The sequence below is a fragment of the Lissotriton vulgaris genome, chromosome 10, assembly GCF_964263255.1.
Source record: "Lissotriton vulgaris chromosome 10, aLisVul1.2, whole genome shotgun sequence".
NCBI classification, from domain to species: Eukaryota; Metazoa; Chordata; class Amphibia; order Caudata; family Salamandridae; genus Lissotriton; species Lissotriton vulgaris.
This window is the reverse complement of record NC_141698.1, coordinates 30,780,696-30,800,273: the sequence shown is the minus strand read 5'-3', so window position 1 is coordinate 30,800,273 and position 19,578 is coordinate 30,780,696. Positions and strand designations below refer to the sequence as shown.

General features: G+C 41.6%; 1 protein-coding gene across 1 annotated transcript in view; it reads left to right on the top strand.

Moving 5' to 3' along the window:
* LOC147684415 (myosin-4-like) overlaps nucleotides 1-19,578 on the top strand; it is a 77,579-nt gene that overhangs the window by 9,557 nt on the left and 48,444 nt on the right. Inside the window, exons 9-11 of the mRNA XM_086940339.1 lie at nucleotides 2,671-2,769; nucleotides 12,276-12,379; nucleotides 12,515-12,653. Of these exons, the coding sequence (XP_086796465.1) occupies nucleotides 2,671-2,769; nucleotides 12,276-12,379; nucleotides 12,515-12,653 (342 nt within the window). The remainder of the gene's footprint in view (nucleotides 1-2,670; nucleotides 2,770-12,275; nucleotides 12,380-12,514; nucleotides 12,654-19,578) is intronic.

Genomic DNA, 19,578 nt, shown 5'->3' with positions numbered 1-19,578 from the left:
AGCTTTTTTGATCACCAAATCTCTTTTACTGCTACTGATGTTCAAGCTTACGCAATCAGAACTGTTACTGCAGGCCTCACAGTTCCTGCAAAATCTGAATCCAGGCTTCCCACTAGATCTTGTATTCTGAGTATTTGTGACCAAGTTGGGGCTTAACTCATCTCTGAGCAATCTGTTCTTCTGAAAAGTAACTTGGGGCCCACTGCTCAAGTGTTTTTTAAGGTGAGGTTCAGTTAACAATATATGCCAATGTTTTTTTAAAGTCATCCTCACATCTTTGGCTTACCCAGAATAAGTGGTGATAAACCTGAGCTTCTCCTCTTCTTTAACTTTGACCTCAGGATGTAATAGCTGAGTTCTTGTCACATTGTCAACCTTACTGCAAGCTGCTGCTATGGTTTTGTTACCATATCCCCGATCTCTAAATCTTTGTACCATGATTTTCTTTTCCCGTTGGTACCCTTCTTCAGAACTACAATTACATTTTGCACGTAGTAGTTCTCCATACGGTATGCTTTGTACAAGACTTTTGGGGTTGGCACTTGACGCACTAAGCAGGCTACTCCTCGCTGTGCTGTTTCGGGATAGTCATTGTTTGTTGTTTGATTTCGACCACAATATCCAAAAATTCAATTTGAGTTCAGCTCATGTGTTCTGTGAATGCCAAAATTGTAAGTATTAGTGTTCAATTTGGCAAAAAAGGCCTCAGCAGAATCTAAGTCACATTCCAGATGACAAAGAGGTCATCTATATAGCGCAGCCACAGGACACAATGATTGTATTCCGCCATTTGGGAGACCACCTGCTCCTCCCACCAGCCCATAATCAAATTGGCATAGCTGGGGGCGAAGCAGGTGCCCATGGCTGTGCCCTGTGACAGGTGATAGATGACATCATTGATTAAAAAAATAGTTATTTTGCAAACAAAATTCTATCATGGTCAAAATCATTCCCGAGTGCCCCAATAAAGAGACTGATTGTGATCTCAAAAAATGTCTTATGGCTTGTAAACCAAATGCATGTTGTATACAGGTGTACAAGTTACACACGTCTAGGGTAAACAACGTGTAGTTGGGCTCCCAGTGGATACCATCAATGATGGTCAGAAAGTGGGTCATATCTCTTAAATATGATGGTAGATCAAGCACATAGGGTCTTAGGTTAGCGGTCAATGAACCAAGACTAGTTCTCCAGTAGAGAGCTCATTGATGAAACAATGGGCCTCCCTGGTGGGTTTGTGGGGTTTTTGTGTAGTTTAGGCAACAAATACAAAATCGGAAGTCTCGGATGTAAACATTTCAGATAATTGTACTCATCCCACTCCATCAAGCCTTGATCTCACCACTGAATTAGCAGATCCCCATATTCCTTGTTTGAACCGTTAACTGCACCTTTATCGGATACAGAGTAACACGTTCTATCCGATAACTGTCGCATACCCCCATTCAAATAGGCAGTTTTATCTAACACCACTACATTTCCACCCTTGTCTGAGTGTCGAGTTACAACGGTGGAGTCCATTTTTAAATTGTCTAAGGCCAACATTTGTTCATGGGTTAGATTTCTTTTGTCATAAGGTGTTTTCTTATACCGCATGGCTTTGAGATAATTCAGCACCCCATATTCAAACACATCAATTGCATCACATTCAATACCGATTTAGGTATAAAACCACTTCCTGGGTTTACATTCCCATCAATATCATATTGCTGCATATCGGGAATGAAACAGTGACTCAGGCGCACTTGGGCGTAACTGTTTGATGAGTGCAAGAAAAGAATTAAGAGGTTTCATGGGAGCCTGAACAGGATTATTTATATATATATATATCAGAATTTGTCATGGACACTGTAGGTATATTGGCCTATGGATATTGGTTTGCCCACTTGGGCAAAAGGACGAATGTCAAACGCACACCGATATTCCTGTTTTAAAAAACAAATGTCAGCATATTATAAGGCATAGAATGACCCTACAAATGAATAAAATGTTGTGCTCATGTTTTCGTTCATAACTGTAAACATAGATTTAATACTGGTGACTTGCGTTATATAAAAAAAGTATCTGACCAAATAGATATGTAGTGTTCAAAACTACGTGCAATATCTATTTATTGATTCAGGCTTGATTTGTTGGTATTCACCACCTTGAACTCTGTAATGAAATTACATTTTGCACAAATAATAACATGGTTTGCAGAAATATGCAACTATGTATGTATTCACTGTGTATCACATTGTCTGTTATTTATGTTTACACTGCTGCTTAAAATATAAAAATGTGCAAAAAACGCCTGTCACCTAGCGTGAACAAGGTGTAAGCTAAAGCGCGTTGCTGTGTGGCTGAATGAACTTTGCTGCAACGAAACCCACGTGTTGTTCGTATTAAATTCAGAGATGGAGAAAGTTTTGTTTCTCAATACTACAGGGTCTCCGGTACCCTGTATACAGACCGCCCTGAGAGTCAGCCTCCCCTAACCGGATTCTTGGTGATATAATATATATATATATATATATATATATATATATATATATATATATATATATATATATATATATATATATATATATATATATATATATATATATATATATATATATATATATATATATTATCAAATATTCCCCAAAATAAAATACTACTCTTTCTCATTAATGTTTCGTTTTACAGACCTGCTGGAAAAGTCTAGAGTAACATTTCAGCTCTCAGCCGAGAGGAGTTACCACATCTTCTACCAGATCATGACCAATAAGAAGCCAGAGCTTGTCGGTAAGTTTTAGAAATGAGTCATTGCTCCAGTTGTCAGAATTCAACTGCATTCAGTGTATTTTCAAGAAGGCCAAGATGGCATAGCAGAAATAACAGGGCTAAATATCCTTTGAAGCCTGATGTGATTTAAAAAAAACACATAATAATTTATATTTGACTAACATGAAGTAGTTGGGGAACATATAGGTTTCCTTAGCATTAAATCACATTAAATGAAAAAAATTGAAAATAGCTTTATATGGCAATCATTCTCACCAACAAAGTGTATAAACTGAACATGAACAACTTTTCACAGATGTTATTAATTAATGAACGTTTTACACTTGAAACGGAATGTAAAATCTCAAGTAAATACAGTTGATGGCTATGTAAAGACATTTTGAGGGACATTTAGTGCATAATATTCAAAAGTTCAAAACCCCCAGATAATAAAACCCTTGAAATTCTTATGTTCAATTATCAGAAATATATTTGCAATTTTTTCTTATGATGGCTCCTTTTCATATTGTCACATCGCAATAACTTGAAGCAACCTTGTTTGTAGTATTCACTTTTGGCTTTGTACAATTTTAGTTCTTGAAATGTGTATATCTATGTCTGACTTCAATTTTATGTGTTATGTTTTATTATGTTTGTTATGGATATCTGTGCTCGTAATCTGTGTCTGTGGTTGTATGTCATAATATGGAGCACAGAAATATTGGACTAGCAAAATATTTTTACACAGCAAAATAAAATACCCTTTTGGCATAGGATTCCAAATAATTTTTTTCTATAAATTATATGACTCACATTCTAAACAATATCTCACAGTAACTAGCAGAATTCTTCATATTTTCAGAAAATGTAATGCTTAAAAACAGCCATCCATGCACATTTCTAATGATTCATACGTTGGAATTCAACAGACAAATGATAATGTTCATGAAAGGGAGATTATTTGTATTGTTCTGATGAATATATATATATATATATATATATATATATATATATATATATATATATATACGTATATATATATATATATATATATCAAAAGAATCCCGACCGCCTCTCGCTGCGGTCATGAACGGGCGCAGACCTCCTATCCACAGATGATTCAATTTCAAATCATGAACGCCATCACACCGATAAAGTGTCAGCAGTGCAGAAGTTTATTCTGTTAGTGTCAGAGCAAGTGCCCTCCCTGACGCGTTTCGCTCCGCAGACGGAGCTTGGTCACATGACGCGTCAGGAGTAGGCAGAGCAATTTATGGACAGTAAAAGCCCATGCGCCTAAAGAAACAGGACGCAAGGGTGAACAAAGATACAAAGCAAGCATTAAAGTGAATATTTTTAGAGCAAATTCAATGGCGAGATGATACAAGGAAAGAAATTATAGCATAGTGCTCAAGAATATACAAGTGGATCATCAATCAATTATTGCATAGTGCTCAAGAATATACAAGTGGATCAATCATATACAATCATAAATGATATATCTAAATCTACTGATAGTGTTGCAAGGACATGCTTAATAAAGCATTGAAACATTATTAGCGATAAAGTGCTAAAGTGCTACATCACTACTGCATATAATATTGCACATATTAATGATATGATCAAATCTATTGCAAGTGCAAGAAAAATTGTAATGAACTACATCACTCTCATTCAATTTCAAATCTTGCTTGTTCATCTATATCATGCCTATTTCACAACGCTTGGTTGTATAAAGTGCAAGTGCAAAAAACGTGAAAGAAAAATCATATGGTAAATAAATAATATATATAAAAATTCAGACAGCTGGAAACCCTTTTAAAACCTATAACATAGCATTTGCTGTATTGCATAGAAAATTCATTATTCAATTCATTTTCAAACAGACAATGTTAACCTAAAAAAACTGATGATTCAATAGATTAGCGCATTTATAAAAAATGGTGTAATTCATCAAAAGCATTCAAACCATTAGGTGATCTTGTATCAAGCAACAGAATAAAATATGCTTCCCTTTGTCTAAGTAGTCTTTCACGGTCGCCACCACGTCCAGGATTAGGGACTGAGCACAATAAGGTGTACTTTAGATCTTTTAGTTTTTTATCATGTACTGCCTTAAAGTGGCGAGCCACCGGATAATTCATGTCAGAGTTCACTATTGCCCGTATATGCTGCAAGATACGCTGATTGGCTGGCAGCTTTGTACTTCCAATATACGAAAGTGAGCATGTGCAGGTAAGTTTGTAGATCACAAAATCACTGCGACAAGTAAGATGTTCATTTATTAGTATAGGTTTCTCACTAAAAGCTGATGTATAATGGGTGCCATTGACAGCAAAAGTGCACGCCCGGCACGATGTGCATCTAAAAAAACCTGGTTTGGTAAACCAGGAAGTTTTAGGGGGGAGCTCAGGTTGTGTTTTGTCCAGAGCATCTTTCATGGACGGGGCCCTCCTGAAAGTAATAGCCGGTGACTTGGGTAACATAGGGCCTAGGATAACATCCGTTAACACAATCGGCCACTCTGTCTTGATAATTCGTCTTAATTTGCGCACCTGGGAACAAAAGGTGGTGATGAATCGAACAGACCCCCCAGCGAGGGATTCTGAGATTGTATTAGATCTTGGGGTCAAAAGTTCATCCCTCGGACGTAGTAATGCTTTCGAAAGGGCGCGGTTTAAAAGATCTTGTTTGTATCCGCGCCGCAAGAATCTTTGCATGGAGTCAGTCAAACATTGGTTGGTTGTCTCAGAATTGCTACAGATTATTTTAATACGAATAAATTCGCCTAGCGGAATGCTATTGATCGTGTGTGGAGGGTGAGCACTGCGGGCATGAAGGATGGAATTTCCCGCAGTGCTTTTTCTGTGTAATTTAGTATGGATGTGACCCTGATCAATGTACACTAGGACATCTAAAAATTCTGCAGAATTGGATGTTATATTGGCAGTGAATTTAAGGTTCCTGTTATGGTTGTTAATGTCGTTGACAAAGAATGCTGCCTGTTCGTGTGTTCCATTCCAGATGATAAAAATATCATCTATAAACCTCCAATAGTAGGCAAGATGTTGAAGCCAATGACTATGGGTTCCACGAAGAATGTGATCCTCCCACCAGCCAACATGAAGACATGAATAACTGGGGGAGAAGCACGAACCCATGGCAACACCACGCTCTTGGTGGTAGATATCTCTGTTGAATTGGAAATAGTTGTTGAATAGACAAATACGTATCATATCCAACAACATGGAATTATGCTCTCTCAAAGTTGCTTCTCTTGTGTCAAGGAAATACTGGACAGCTTCTAAACCATGCAGATGATTAATGCTGGTGTAAAGTGACTCGATATCCATAACCAGGAAACAAAAATCAGAACACCAAGTGACTTGACTAATTTTAACTAAAAAATCAGTGTACATATATATAATTGTGGTGAGGTCTAGAACTTGTAGTTGAAGCATTTAAGACTGACATTTGCATTTTGCAAGCGAAAATAGAAATTGATATGTGAACAGCACAAAGATGCACAAGACACTCTGTGATCAAGCTGTCAAGTACAAGAGTGCACTTGATTTTATATATATATTGTTCGCCTGTACCTTCATTTGGAATTTAATTGAAATAATAAATCAACACTGCTGCTGAGAAAACCAGTGGTGAGAGTGCAACTTCATTTGGGTTCCTGTGGGTGACATAGGAACGGAGAGGAAATATAATATATATATATATATATATATATATATATATATATATATATATATATATATATATATATATATATATATATATATATATATATATATATATATATATATATATATATACAAAAAAGAAGGAGAGAACTCTGGGTAGTTCTCAAGTTTAGGCGGAAAGCAGCTCCTGTTAGAGCACTCTCAACACCAGCGACACTCTGCCTGAAATAGTTTTGTTTTGAGATATATATATATATATATATATATATATACACCACCAATGCTCACCTTCACAGAAAAAAGCAAGCAGGACACATGCTCCGGGATAGACAGAGGATTTAATGGAACAAAACAGAGCCCAGTCCTTTGCAGTCCATGAAATGCTGTAGTGTTGGGCAGACGCGTTTCTGGCCGGTTTGGCCGTCTTCAGTGCCAGTCTCACAGGCTGCTGGAAATCTCCCGGATGAAGCGGAGACCACTCCTTTTGAAGCCGTTCCACAGCACCTCCTCCCAACTGAGGGTGTGTGCTAACTGTTTCCAACTCCGAGTGAACTGCATGATGTTCAGCATAGTTCATCGTATATATACATATATATATATATATATATATATATATATATATATATATATATATATATATATATATATATATATATATATACATACATACATATATACATATATATATATATGTAAAACTCCAAATCCTGGCCCGGCAGTCGCTCCAGGAAACCACAGGCACGGACCTCATCGTACTCAGCACAGAATCACAAGAACATCAAATTAGTTATGTTAGGGCCTAGTTTCCATAGAAAGAGCGTAATAATTTTGGCGCCATTTGACGAATATTCACAGAATTTTCCAAAGAAGTTTGCCAGCCACTTCAGCAGCTGTATGGAAAGTTTCGGGGTGATCTGCACAGCAGGGGCTGAGAAAATAGGGGGATCCCAAATTGTGTTTTCCCCATGCAATTTCTCATTTGGATTTTAGACATGACTACAGCCCAAACCGCTGAACAGAATTACACCAAATTTGGCAGAAAGAGTGCATTTTTTAATTTGGTGTAAATCTGTTCAGTAGTTTTGGAGTTATTAAAGTAAATATATTTATGTATAGCTAGAGACGCAGATCCACTGTGGCAGATCCAAAGAGCCAAATGCCAACAGAAATGCTGTGATTGGCTGGCTGAAACTAGAGAGGAAATTTGCGGCTGCCATTTTGTGCACGGGGACTCAATTCCCGGGGGGGGGGGGATATAATTTAACAGCAATTAAAGGGGTCAGGGTAGAGGACCCCCTCATGGGCAAGAAATTGTCAAAAAATCTATTTTTTAGCGTGCGTAGGTCTGTGGAGTCAGCGCGGTGCTCTGCGGCAGATCCACAGATCCAGACTCCAATGAAAAAATACATACACCCTCTGACAGACCCACACAGCTATTCACACACTCACTCACTCACACACCCACTTACACACCCACACAATCATTCACACACCCATGCAACTACCCAAACACACTCACAGACGCACAGACCCACTCACACACCCACTCACAGACTCACACAGCCACTCACACAACAAATCACACACCCACACAACCATTTACACACTCACAAAACCACTCACAGGCCCACTCAGCCACTCACAGAGCCACTCACACACAGCCACTAGCACACACCCACTCACACACACTTACACACCAACACAACCATTCACACACCCATTCACACACCCATCTGGCCACTCACACACCCACTTACATACCCACACAACCACTCACACACCCACACAACCACAAAACCACTCACACACCCACACATCCACTCACACACCTACTAACACACCCACACAGCCACTCACACATCCACTTACACACCCACACAGCAATTCAAACACTCATATAGCCACTAAAACACCCACACAGTCACTCACACAGCCACTCACACCCACACACAGGCAGTGATACACTTATAGAAATTGCAATAGCATATGTTTGTATTAAATGTGTTGTTGTTTTGGTATTGAATGTGTGCTTTTGGTTGGGAACGGATCAGAGGATCCATAAGATGAATTAAAAAAAGAAAGACCTGGTGCATTACATTTTTAGAAAAACTATATACGTTACCTTGCCTGAATTTTTTTTTTGAGTTTTAAAATATATGATAAGAATAGATGTGTGAATAAAATGTATTTATGAACTTGTGAAAATGTATATTAGCATATAGAACTTATGGGTCAGTACAACTGGGTGTAGTACAATTTATATTTAAAAAACAGTGAAATTCACACCAAAAAAACCAAAGATTACAGGGACGTTAAAGTTAGGGAATAGCATTTAAAATTCATAGAAATTCACTGAAAAAAACAAAAGTTACTGGGATGTTATAGTTAGAAAATATAATTTAAAAAACGTTAGAAATTCACTGAAAAACTTCAAGTTTACAGGGACGTTATAGTTAGGTTCAGAATTTACACACACACAGCCATAGAAATTCAGCAGTCATATAACTTTAGCTAACTACAACAAACACACCCGTAATCCACTGCTTATGACCACACATATTACATCACTCATGACATGGTCAGTGACATCAATGATGACATCTCAGATGACATCACTGATGAAATCATCCAGAAAAGTAAACTTCAATATGCTTCATAAAATACAATTTTTTTTTAATAAGAAAAGGAGACAGCTTAGAGACGTACAGCGGAGAGCTCACTGTAACCTTTCCAACTACTACACTCACTTATCACCCAGAAGAACGTTCTCAGCGATAGTCCTGTCTCTTCTAAACTACTACTCTAAACACTAATGACAGAAGTAAGGTATCTAACCATACAGGCTAGTCTATCGCAAACCACAGCAACACCATTCGTCAACCTGGAAAGAGGTTTTAGTGCAGACCTCAGTTTTACATAAACCATTAAAGAACACACACAGTTTAGAGTTCATTGCAGACAGGCCACTGTGTCACAAACCACTAGTAAAATTAGTCTTCAGCCTGGAGAAAGGTGTCAGCTGAGAGGCCAGTCTGTTGCATACCACTACTACATTGAGCCACCACCCTAGACAGTGGTCTTAGTGAACAGATATGTTTATTGCAAACTACTACTACACTCATTCACCACAAAGGAGAGAAGTCTACGCAATGGGGTTAGTATGTCATAAAACAGATCTATACTCAACCATCACTGTGGAGTAAAGTCTCAATGAACAGATTAGACTGTCGCAAAGCACCACAATATACATGGAACAGCAGGGGACAGGTGCCAGCGCAGAGGCTAGATCACTCATAAATAGTACACCCGCTTCAAAAATTGGATTATGGTTCAGATGAACTATGTTAGAAATACTAACACTCATTAGTAGTACAGAAAGAAAAGTAATTTAACTTATGCAGTAGCTCAGTATATATCTTTCAGTGTCAGAAACTTTTAAGAAACAATCAAACTCACTGGATGATGTCATCAGTGATGCCACTGACCATGTTGTAAGTGATGTAATATGTGAGGTCATAAGCAGTGCATTGCGGCGGGCATAAGTTATAGCTAGCTCAGGTAAATATAACAGCTGAATTTCTCTTTTTTTGTGTGTATAACATCTAAACCTAACCTATAAAGTCCCTGTAACCGCAGTTCAGTGAATATTCCACACACACACACATATATATATATATATAGATATATATATATAGAGAGATATGAATAAATATATATATATGTGTATACACACATACATATACACATATATATTTATATATGTATATAACTTGTACATTTATAATCTAACTTCACATGTGTATATCCGAATGGAGATAAATCATGAATTGTCAATTGCCAATTGTGTCTTGAAAAAACTTAGTATAGCTCCTATATCAACAGACTTCACATACCCCCCCATAGTCCGTCAACCTGAGGTCTTTTTGACCGTATGGTTATCGAGGGGGAGAGGGCGGTTAGTCATGCATTGTAATTTCATCTTCAGACTAGGAAAGATCATCGTTTTCTTTCAACAAGGGCTAGGGTTATCATAGTTTGTATATAGATTAATTCGTATTTATGCAATCATTATATAGTATTTATACATATATATTTTTCATACAGGTGTATTTGGATTGTATGATGTATGTTTTTATATGTATATGTTGCATTGTAGTTATTTATTTATTTATTCATGTATTTATTGATGCACTGATAACGGTGTTTGAGATCCATCAAACCATTCCCTAATCTGAATACAAGTCTGTTAAGAAATTGGAGCGTAGCAAAAGATCGAGTATTTTACGGATATTTGTTGTTTGAGTGATTCTCTAGTATACTGGTGGCAACCTCTAGTATGTAATGTGGAATACCATGAGTAAATTCACTCTATAACATGTTCCATGGGAGGTTATGTACCGTCTATGGTATATCAGACATACTCTATTTTTATATTGCACATATACTGTTGAACATTTGCACTTTATGGGTTAAGTAACTTAGAGAGAGTTGGTCTCTTCTCACGTGACACTAGCATTAAGCCAATATTTGTGGCAATGAAGTAGAAAGAATGGAAATATCGAGAAGGTAGTTATAATTTTCAAAAAAACATCTCCATCTCACAGAACATACTACGAGTCATGCATTTAGCGGACCCATTTTAAGAGTATTATCGTATACTTTAGTTGTAAGTAGCAAGCGAGCATTAAGCAAGAATGTTGTTTTGCAACATGGTTTTAATATGTATTTTACATTCATTGTTTGCCAAGGTGCTGTCATCATGATAGTATTTCTTCCAGTTTCATTGTTTTGGGAAGTCACGTGGTATGATTCACTATTGTCTATGTCACTTTAAATTTGACTCACGATTCTGTGCAATCTGTCGAGTGAACAAGCGGCTAAAGCTGCGAAACGCGTCTTGACGTTGCCAGTTCAATAAATCAACTTTGAGCACTGAGACTGGGTCCGAGTCCAACTTTGCGGCAGGTGGCGCTGGGAGGAAAGCTAGCGCTTGCTGCATTTGGTGATTTTTTCTTATAATTAACTATATATACTTACCCTTCCATTATTTTAATATACTTTTGTAGCACACTATTTATGCCTGGCGCACAGTGCATGGATGTTTGAGGGAGCACCACATGTGCCCCCCCCCGTCACTTAGCAGTGGCCCACAGGGACGGGGGCCATGCTTGGGGTCCCCCAAGGCCCTTTTATTCTGTCATGTAAAGGCTGAAGGAAAGCGACATCATAATCCCTATGGTGGTGCCTGCGCATGCACCACCTCCATTGTAGGGATTACAGTCTGACCGTCATCCGACTGGATCCTTAAGCCTCTCAGAGGCAGCGGACTTTCCCCTGACCACTACGCTCCTACCACCACTATTGTCCAGCGGTTGGACCGCTGCCCTAGATGTCGGTGGGACTGCCACTGACGGCTTGTCAGATGCAGTCCTACCGAAATCATAATGAGGGCCTAATTCTTTTTTTCGAGGTTGATTTCTGCTTGATACTCACCCATAACAGGCGTATATAAGGGATACCATAACCAAATATTTAGTATTCAATCATAAAGCTGTTTAAATTGGAAGGATGCTTGAATCTAGATGGCTGACATATTATTTTGTCATATAACATCATCAACATTTTTTAGGAATGAAAACACTTTATGATGTCGCTAAATAAAGCTGCTAAAATATGTAGAACATAACCTGTAAAATGTTATATTTTTAGATACTGATAACATTTAGTCACTAGTCAGAAGGGAATTCAAGCACTTTGCATCTAGATAGCCATTGGTGTGTCATGTGCAAGGGCCTATTGTAACATTTGACTCCTCGTATTCTTTCTCCTAAACAGAAATGCTCCTCATTACCACTAACCCATATGACTTCCCAACCATCAGCCAGGGTGAAATTACGGTGAAGAGCATTGATGACGAAGAGGAGCTGCTGGCTACTGATGTGAGTTACAATAACCACAGCTCGCCCTGTGTTGTTAATTAAAATAATTAAAAACAAGGACTGCAAACCAATACATAGTTATTCCCCTAACTAAATAGCATAATTCATCAAATGCTCCCTCTTGTTTCATCACAGAGCGCCATTGGCATCCTGGGGTTCAACCAAGATGAGAAGCTCGCCATCTACAAGCTGACAGGAGCAGTCATGCACCACGGAAACATGAAGTTCAAGCAGAAACAGCGCGAGGAGCAGGCCGAGCCTGATGGCACAGAAGGTAGGGCGTGATATACACTTTAGCAAAAAGAAAATATTCAGATACTAAAATGCAACTGTATCGCTCAGTAATTAAAACTAGAGACTGCCTATTGAATAGATAAAAAAAAACACAGCGAGATGGGTTTGAATATGAAACGCTACAGAGAGGCAGAAAGCAGTGATTTACAGTGTAAGAGGAAAACGTTTTTTTAGGAAGTCATAGGATATAAAGACAGGCAGACAAAGAGGCACAATATTACTTTACTGTACAAATAAAGAAAATAATATGTAAAAACCCCAAAGGATAGCAGATGATTTTACAAGTATAACATTTTCACTTCTTTTTTGTAGCTTTCCATCTTTTTTAATTCAAATCGTCTTTATTAATTGATAGCATACAAGGGAAAACAATATAAAACATTTTTTTTCTCAAAAAAACAAGGTTACCAAGCTGACAATCAAGTAAAAGCACATCACGAAAAGAAAAGCATTATAATATGGTTCCAAATGGGCGACGGTAGCATAAAAGAATGAGAGTGAGACCAGGCAGCACTGAGGTGAGGAAGCAGCGCCAGCTCGGCAGCAAATTATAAGAAAAAAAAGGAAGAACATATGAAACACATGAAGGGAGAAAGAATAAGAACAGTAAGGAAATAAGGGTAACCAGCTAGACTAGCTCCTTGGCAGTTAGTGGCTTTTGTCGGGCCAGTGACAGCATAGCAAAGCTGGATTGACATTGACCTAGACTGAGGCTGAGGCAGTAGGAATACATTGCAGGTGAAAGGATTCATGGAGGGTCATAGCAGAGCTCTAGTGAGTCAAGAGAACCCCAAAGCTACCTGTGGGATTTGCGCCACGGTGAAGTGTGACGAGCCTCGTTGTCCGCCCCTCTCAAAGCAAACAACCATTCTTTCCACATCCCAAAGGAGACCTCCTTGAAGTTCTACTTCTTACTTATACTAAACAAATTATATTACATTGGTATTTATGAAGGGCATTCTGTACTCCTTGCAAGGCCTAAAACTAGGCCTGCCCTGAATTTCAATTACTCCAGAGTAATTACGTGATTACTCCTGTTTGCATTTTTCAGTGGAAAAATTCCTACAGGAAGAGCACATTTAGCAGATATGAGCAGCTGCTTGCACTCGCTATTGGTGTTCTGCTGCATTTAACTCTATTTTCTAGTGAAAAAAAGCATCTTCACGTCCATTTTGGGCTAAGACAACAGAGCGAAATGCTGTAAATTGGTGAAAAGTCCTACCCCAAGTGCACATTTAGCAAGCACAAGTGGCCGTTCACGCTCACTATTCATGTTCTATTGTATTTAGCTCCATTTCTTAGTGCAAATGTCCCCCCTTGCGTCCATTTGGATTTTTGAGCTAAAAAATTGCATTAAACGCAGAATTACTATTCCCACTTAATTCCATGTAATCTCACGGAATTCTTAGGCAATTCCGTGTGATAACACTACACGAGTTATGCCAGTTACACCCACCTCATACCTAAACACTTTTTCGACTGTTGAGAGAGTAGCTCCTGGGTGAACAAGTTACTTACCTTCGGTAAAGCCTTATCTAGTAGAGGCTCTATCTAGTTGCAGATTCATTACCATAGAATTATCTCCAGGTTTTCAAACAAGATCCAGAAATTGTTTTGTGAGCAGTACCCTGCGCATCATTCATCTCCACGTGGCGTCACCAGCTTTGTCAGCACCGAAAGTGATGTGCGTGGTGCCCATATAGGCCCTGCCCCAGCACACTGACGTCGGTTTCCTTTTGCGACTTCCCATGCAAAGAGTGTAAAGCCATGAAGAGCAATAACCACTGGTGTGGAAAACTAGGGCCCTGAAAGTGGAACAGCCTTGTCCCTAGAAATCCATTTGCAGAGCCGGGAGGATGGGTGGGTTGGTAAGGAATCTGTGGCTAGATAGAGCCTCTACCAGATAAGGCATTACAGAAGGTAAGTAACTTGTTCATCTGACAGTGACTTCCAGCCGCAGATTCCTTACCTTGGAATAGATACCCAAGCAGTACTTCCCCTGAGGTGGGTCTGCGAAACTGTTTCATACTAGAAAGTCCTGCAGGACCGAATTAGAAAAGTGCTGATCCCGACAAACCTAACTGTCCAGGCAGTAATTCTTCATGAACGTGTGTATGGAAACCCCCATTGCTTCCTGGCAGATATCCATAACCGGAACTCAGCATGATAATGGAGTGGTCACAGCCTTAGCTCTGGTGGAATGAGCATGCAAACCCTCAGGGGGTTGCTTTTTGCCTGGTGCATAACAGATCGCAATGCAGACCATGATCCATCGGGAGATGGTCCATTTCTGCACGGCCTTTCCCTTCTTCGCTCCGACATACCCCACTCGGAACTCTCTTGTGCCGTCAAGGTAGAACAGCAACGCTCTTTTTAGGTCCAGATGGTGAAGTTGCTCCTCTTCCTTGGAGGAATGTGGCAGAGTGAAAAAGTAGGGAGGTGATAGACTGGCCTACATGAAAGGGAGCAACATCTTTGGGCAGAAAAGAATCTCTCGTGCATAGAACCAGCTTGTCTGGGTAGATGTTCAGGTTTGGAGGCTTTGATGACAAAGCCTAAAGCTCACTGACCCTCAGGGCAGATGGTATTGCCACCAGGAAGGCCACCTTGATGGTAAGGAGCCTGAGAGGACAGTTGTGCAATGGTTCTAAAGGCTCTTCATTAGAAAAGTTAGGATTAGATTGAGGTCCCAATGAGGCATGATAAAAAGCAAAGGTGGAAACATGTGTTGCACACCTCTCAAGAACATATTTGCAACAGGGGATTTAAAGAGGGATGGCTGACCTGGCAACCGCAGAAAGGCTGAAATGGCAGAAAGATAGACCTTTAAGTTGCCCGAAGCAGAGCCCTGCTGGGCAAGAGAAAAGATAAACCTGAGATAGGGAAGCAGAAAGAGGGTCAAACTGTTTCTCTGCACACAATTCCACAAACTTACCCCAATGGCAGGCCTATGCAGTCTTGGTGTAGGGATGCCAGGCTGCCAAGATTTGGGCAAAAGGTTAAAAGCTGTCAACTGCCAGCACTCAATTCAACTTAATAAGGTGGAGCGTTGACATATTTGGGTGGAGAAGTCTCCCCTGCTGCTGTGACAGAAGATTCTACCAAAGGGGCAGCATTGGCCAGAGGACCGATGGCCATGCTCAACAGTTCGGGATGCCAAACTCTCTGAGTCCAGTCCTGAACCACAAGGATGACTTGGGCTTGGTCGTTCCCAATCTTCTTGAGAACTCTGGGCAGGAGTGGTATTGGCAGTAAGGTATACAAGACGCCGGAGCTCCACTCAAGAAGAAAAGCATCTCAGAGTGAGAGCCGCTATGGAAACTCCAGCATGCAGAACTGATTACATTGGGTGTTCTCGACAGAGGAGAACAAATCCAATCATGGCTCACTCCACTGCTGAAAGAGACCTTGCAGCACTTCTGGATGCAGATGCGATTTGTGATCCTCTAAGAATCTTTGATTGAGTTAGTCTGCCCTGGTGTGCAGAGAGCCCGCCATGTGTTAAACCACAATGGATATGCCCTGATGTTCCAGCCATGTGAAGCGGTGCAGGGCCTCTTGACCAAGGGTCCACGACCGTACCCCACACTGTTTATTGCAGTACCACATGGTGCGGGTGTTGTCCATGAACACCTGTGCTAGCCTTCCCTTGATGGAGGGGAGAAAGGCTTTTGATGCCAGCCAGATTGCCAGGAGCTCCAGAAGGTTGATATGGAGTTCAGATTCCGCCCAAGACCACATGCCTCTGATCTCCAGCCCTCCCAGATGACCCTCCCATCCCAGGAGTGATGCATCTGTCACCACTGTCACTACTGTAAGATCTGGTTGGGGAAGGCAAAGGGGTCTGCCAATGACCCAATTGTGGTTCATTAATCACCACAACAGATCTTTTACAAATCCCCAAGAGATCTGGACGACATTGGAGATTCTGCACCCACTGGAACTTCAGGTCTAACTCCAGAGCTCGCATATGCCAGCACTCATGTGTCACAAATAGGTTTGGGCGTAGTTCATGGAGTTAGACTATGCAGAATCCTGCAGAGTTGCATAAAAACTCAGTGGAATTCCGCGGAGATCCGCTCCACTCTAAAACCTGTTATTATGTGGATGCCTCCGTTCTTTGTGCCCAGCGATGTGTATCTGTGTGACTTCTGGTAGGAGCTGAAGCTGAGCTGTATTCTGCAGCACTAAAGCCCCAGTGCCCCAGAACGATAGCCAACACATTGCCTAGGCCCTTCCACCCGCGGCGCAGTCTGGTTGGCCTGTGGACAGTGCGATGAGTCCCCCTGCAACTCAGTGTGGCAAGGAGACCAGCACTGCCTGAGCATTACTGAAAGTCTTCCACCTCACTCCCTTCGCCCCCGTGGTGAGGCTGATGTAGCAGCCAACACATCATGTGGATGAGACTGGCACTCGCAGCTCACTTTAACCCCTTCAGCACCCTCCGATCCCCCACAAACAGCCGATCAGGCAGATTGATTGATTGAAGGGCGATTTGTGTAAGCGCTACTTTGCCCAAAGGCGTCAAGGCGCAAAAGATGGAATAAAAGCCAGGTACTGAAGTGAAGTAGAAGGGAGAGGAGACCTAAGAGTAGGCAGCCGTGCTCACCTCAGATAAAAACAGCGCTTGTCACAGAGACAAATAAATACCAGCAAGAAAACAGAGTGTGAGGATAATTTAAAAGACTGGCCCTCTCGGGAACTCACCATAGTCCCTGTCATGCCTCCTCCACGAGCAAGCCTCCCCACTTGTTGCCCGGGTCCTTCCAGTCTCTGCAGCTTCCTTCTACACTTTCAACTGCTGTGTCCATTCTGAGTGGCCTCTGCATCTCAAGTTCACCTGAATAGAACTCCAGCTGCTGCACGTCCATACTGCAACTTGTAGCAAAGGTTCCATTTTTCCCACAAGCCGACCAGCACAGCTGACAGGGGTGAGTGTCACCTCCATTTCATTTCCTCAAAACTAGTCTAAAGAGCCCTGCCTGTGAAAGAAGGAAACGGACCACAACACCATTAGATATGCCCCTGGATGAAGAGGGTTGTCGGTCTGCAGGAGTGAATAAGCCGCGTGAGTGCTGGTAAACTCCACTACAAGGCGTAGGCAGAGTTTTTGCTGAACTCCATGCTCCAAGCGGAGTGCAGAGTAGGAAAAACTCGGTGAACTCCACTCACGAAATGTAATTTCGATCTCAGCACTAGTCACAAACAGGATGAAGGAGGCCATGAGGCCAAGCAGCCTCAGAGTCAGTCTCATCAAAATCAAGGATAGAGGTTGAAACAACAGTAGCATAGCCTGTATATCCCGGACTCACTATTTGCGAGGCTATGACTGAAACTGCACCATGTCCAGACAGCTCTGATGAAAGGGAGTGCCTAAGAGGGAGTCAGGTGTGACTTCGGCACGTTGATAGTGAACTCCAGTGAGTGTAGGCGGTTCGCTGTAGTCTGGAGGTGGGAGGACAACAGCCTGTGGAAAGCTCATCTTCAACAGTTAGTCATCAAGATAGGGGAAGTCTGGCACCCCTGATCTCTGCCAATAAGCTGCAACTACCACCAACACAATGGTGAACACCTGAGGGGCACTGGAAAGGTCGAAAAGGAGCACAGCAAACTGAAAGTACTTGTAGACTACCGTGAACCCTAGGTAGTGCCTGTGGGCTGGCAGGGCGGGATGGGGAAGTATGCGGCCTGGAAGTTCAACGCAATCATCCAGTCTACTGGGTCATGCCTTGGACCGAACTTGAGCAAGCATGAGAATTTTGAACTTCTTTTAGAGGAAGAAATTGGGAGCGCGCAGGTCTAGGATAAGACAAAGGCATCTGTCCTCCTTGGGCACCAGATAATAGCGAGAATAGCAACCACCAACTACTTCTGGCATTGGCACCCTCTTTAGGGCTCCCTTGGCCAAGACAGCCATCACTTCCTGGCAGAGCAAGGAGAGATGGTCCTCCGTCAGCCTGTCACAAGTGGGTTGCATTGATGGATGGGAGGTAACGAAGGGTAGGGAGTAGCCCCTTAGGACAATATGAGAAACCGAGCAGTCTGATGCTATTGACCTCCAGTGGGGCAGGTGATGGCGTATTTTGCCTCCCACTGTTTGCCCATGAGGGTAAGAGGGCAAACTAAAGGGGTTTGGAGGCTGTGGCTGTTGGGTGGTGGTGAACTGACCTGACTTCTGACTGCCCGACCCATGGGGTCTGTGGGTACCACATGCCAACCATGCCGAGGCTGGGAAACTTGCGTGCCGCAGTGGTGGGTGGGTAATCAAGCGGCTGAAGCCCCTTTCATGGTCACGAAAGGAGTGGAAGGCAGACCGGGGTTGGCGAGGGGGCATGGAAAGGCCCAAGGACCTGCCCATCAAAGGGCATGTCCATAAGAGATGCTTGGACATTCCCGGAAAAGACAGTTGTTCAGAGCCAGGCATGACACCGTAAGGCTATCGCGAAGAAACCGCTCTGCCTAGCGAGTCGGTCAATTTCCAGGCCACATCGGATCATGAACTTGGCTGCATCTCTCCTGTCTGCAACAACTTGGGAGAGTGGGGCCCAGAACTTCTCTGGGACCATGGGCAGCACCTGTGCAATGGAACCCCACAGTGCAAGGAAGTAGCAGCCAAAAAGGCATGTGGTGTTCACAAACCACAGTGCCAGACTGGTGGTAGAAAACATGTTCTTTCTTAAGGTGTCCATTCCCTATCTAGTGGGTTTACATAGGAGATGGAAGCTTGCACCACCATGCTCTCTGGGGCATGAGGACATTTCAATCCCCTTGGGTGGAGCGGTGGAAGTGACAATCATCCTGTTCACAGGAGCCCCTGTGGAGGATTTGGACAAGTCCCAAGTAGGACGTCCATGAGGACTTCATTAAATGGAGAAGCAGTTCTGAGGGGGTCACTTTCGGCTGAA